We start from the raw sequence: 1,302 nt of genomic DNA on the forward strand, positions 1-1,302 counted from the left end.
CTAACCGGCCATCCCTATATGGGATCCGAACCCATGGCCTTGGTGTTATTAGCACCACACTCTCCCGAGTGAGCCTCAGGCAGCCCCAGATGTGAGTTTTGACTGTGCCATATGTATTAGCTATGTCATCTTGGGTGAGTCCTTTGTCCTTGTTGGACCTTAGTTTTTTTTTTATCTGTAAAATACAAACCATCGAAAACCTCTCCAGTCATTTCCACAGAGCTGTTTTCAGATGGATAAAGCAGAAGGAAGAGAATAAATGGTTATAGCATTCATGCTGTTCATTCATTCATTCATTCAACAAATATTTATCCAGTGCCTACTGGCACTGCAGTGAACAAAAAAGGATTCCCTGCCTTTATGGAGTGCATATGTCAATGAGGGAGATGGTTAATAAACAAAAGAAAAAGCAAAATATATGTTCTATGAGATATGCTATGAGTTAAAATAAGGTAAAAAAGGGAGATATAAAACCTTGGGTGGAGAGTTATAATTGTAAATAGTGTGGTCAGGGGTGGCTTCACTGAGGCGATTACATTTAAGCAAAAGCTTGAAGAGGGAGAGGGAGTGAGCCATGCTGGAGGAAGACCATTCCAGGAAGACGGACAGCCAATGCAAAGGTCCTGAGACAGGGCCATGGCTAGTGTGTGGGAGGAACTGCGAAGAGGCCTTGGTGGCTAGCATGGAGTGAGGGAAAAGGGAGCATGGGAGGAGGTGAGAATATAGGAGTGATGGGGAAGAGATCAGGTAGGGTCTCGTGGGTCACTAAGGACCTCAGCTCTTCCTCTGAGTAGGAAGGGGCAGAGCAGTGTCCTGATGTGACTTACTGCATTTCTACAGAATCCCTGTGATGGGGCCTAGGTGGAAGCATGAGACCAGTGTGGCTGTGATTATGAAAATCCAGGGGACAAAGAATGGTGGCTCAGACCACCACCTAGTCCAATGGGAGTGGTGAGAAGTGGCCGGATGCTCCCTGTCTCAGCCCTACCCCGCCTTGGTCCCTCCTGCCCTTGCACATCCAGGTCACCATGCACCCGCGGGCGCCCCGTCCAGCCGCCTCACTGACGCGCCCTCTCCTCGCCCGCAGGGACGTACCAAGGCCAGTTCACCAACGGCATGCGCCACGGCTATGGCGTGCGCCAGAGCGTGCCCTACGGGATGGCCGTGGTGGTGCGCTCGCCGCTGCGCACGTCGCTCTCGTCCCTGCGCAGCGAGCACAGCAACGGCACGGTGGCCCCCGACTCTCCCACCTCGCCGGCCTCCGACGGCCCGACGCTGCCCTCGCCCGCCATCCCGCGCGGC

The 1,302-nt window shown here is 53.0% G+C and overlaps 1 protein-coding gene across 1 annotated transcript in view; it reads left to right on the forward strand.

Moving 5' to 3' along the window:
* Positions 1–704: 704 nt before the first annotated feature.
* LOC103610115 (junctophilin-2-like) overlaps positions 705–1,302 on the forward strand; it is a 47,190-nt gene continuing 46,592 nt past the window's right edge. Inside the window, exons 1-2 of the mRNA XM_008594350.1 lie at positions 705–714; positions 1,088–1,302. Of these exons, the coding sequence (XP_008592572.1) occupies positions 705–714; positions 1,088–1,302 (225 nt within the window). The remainder of the gene's footprint in view (positions 715–1,087) is intronic.

The sequence above is a fragment of the Galeopterus variegatus genome, unplaced genomic scaffold, assembly GCF_000696425.1.
Source record: "Galeopterus variegatus unplaced genomic scaffold, G_variegatus-3.0.2 Scaffold10615, whole genome shotgun sequence".
NCBI classification, from domain to species: Eukaryota; Metazoa; Chordata; class Mammalia; order Dermoptera; family Cynocephalidae; genus Galeopterus; species Galeopterus variegatus.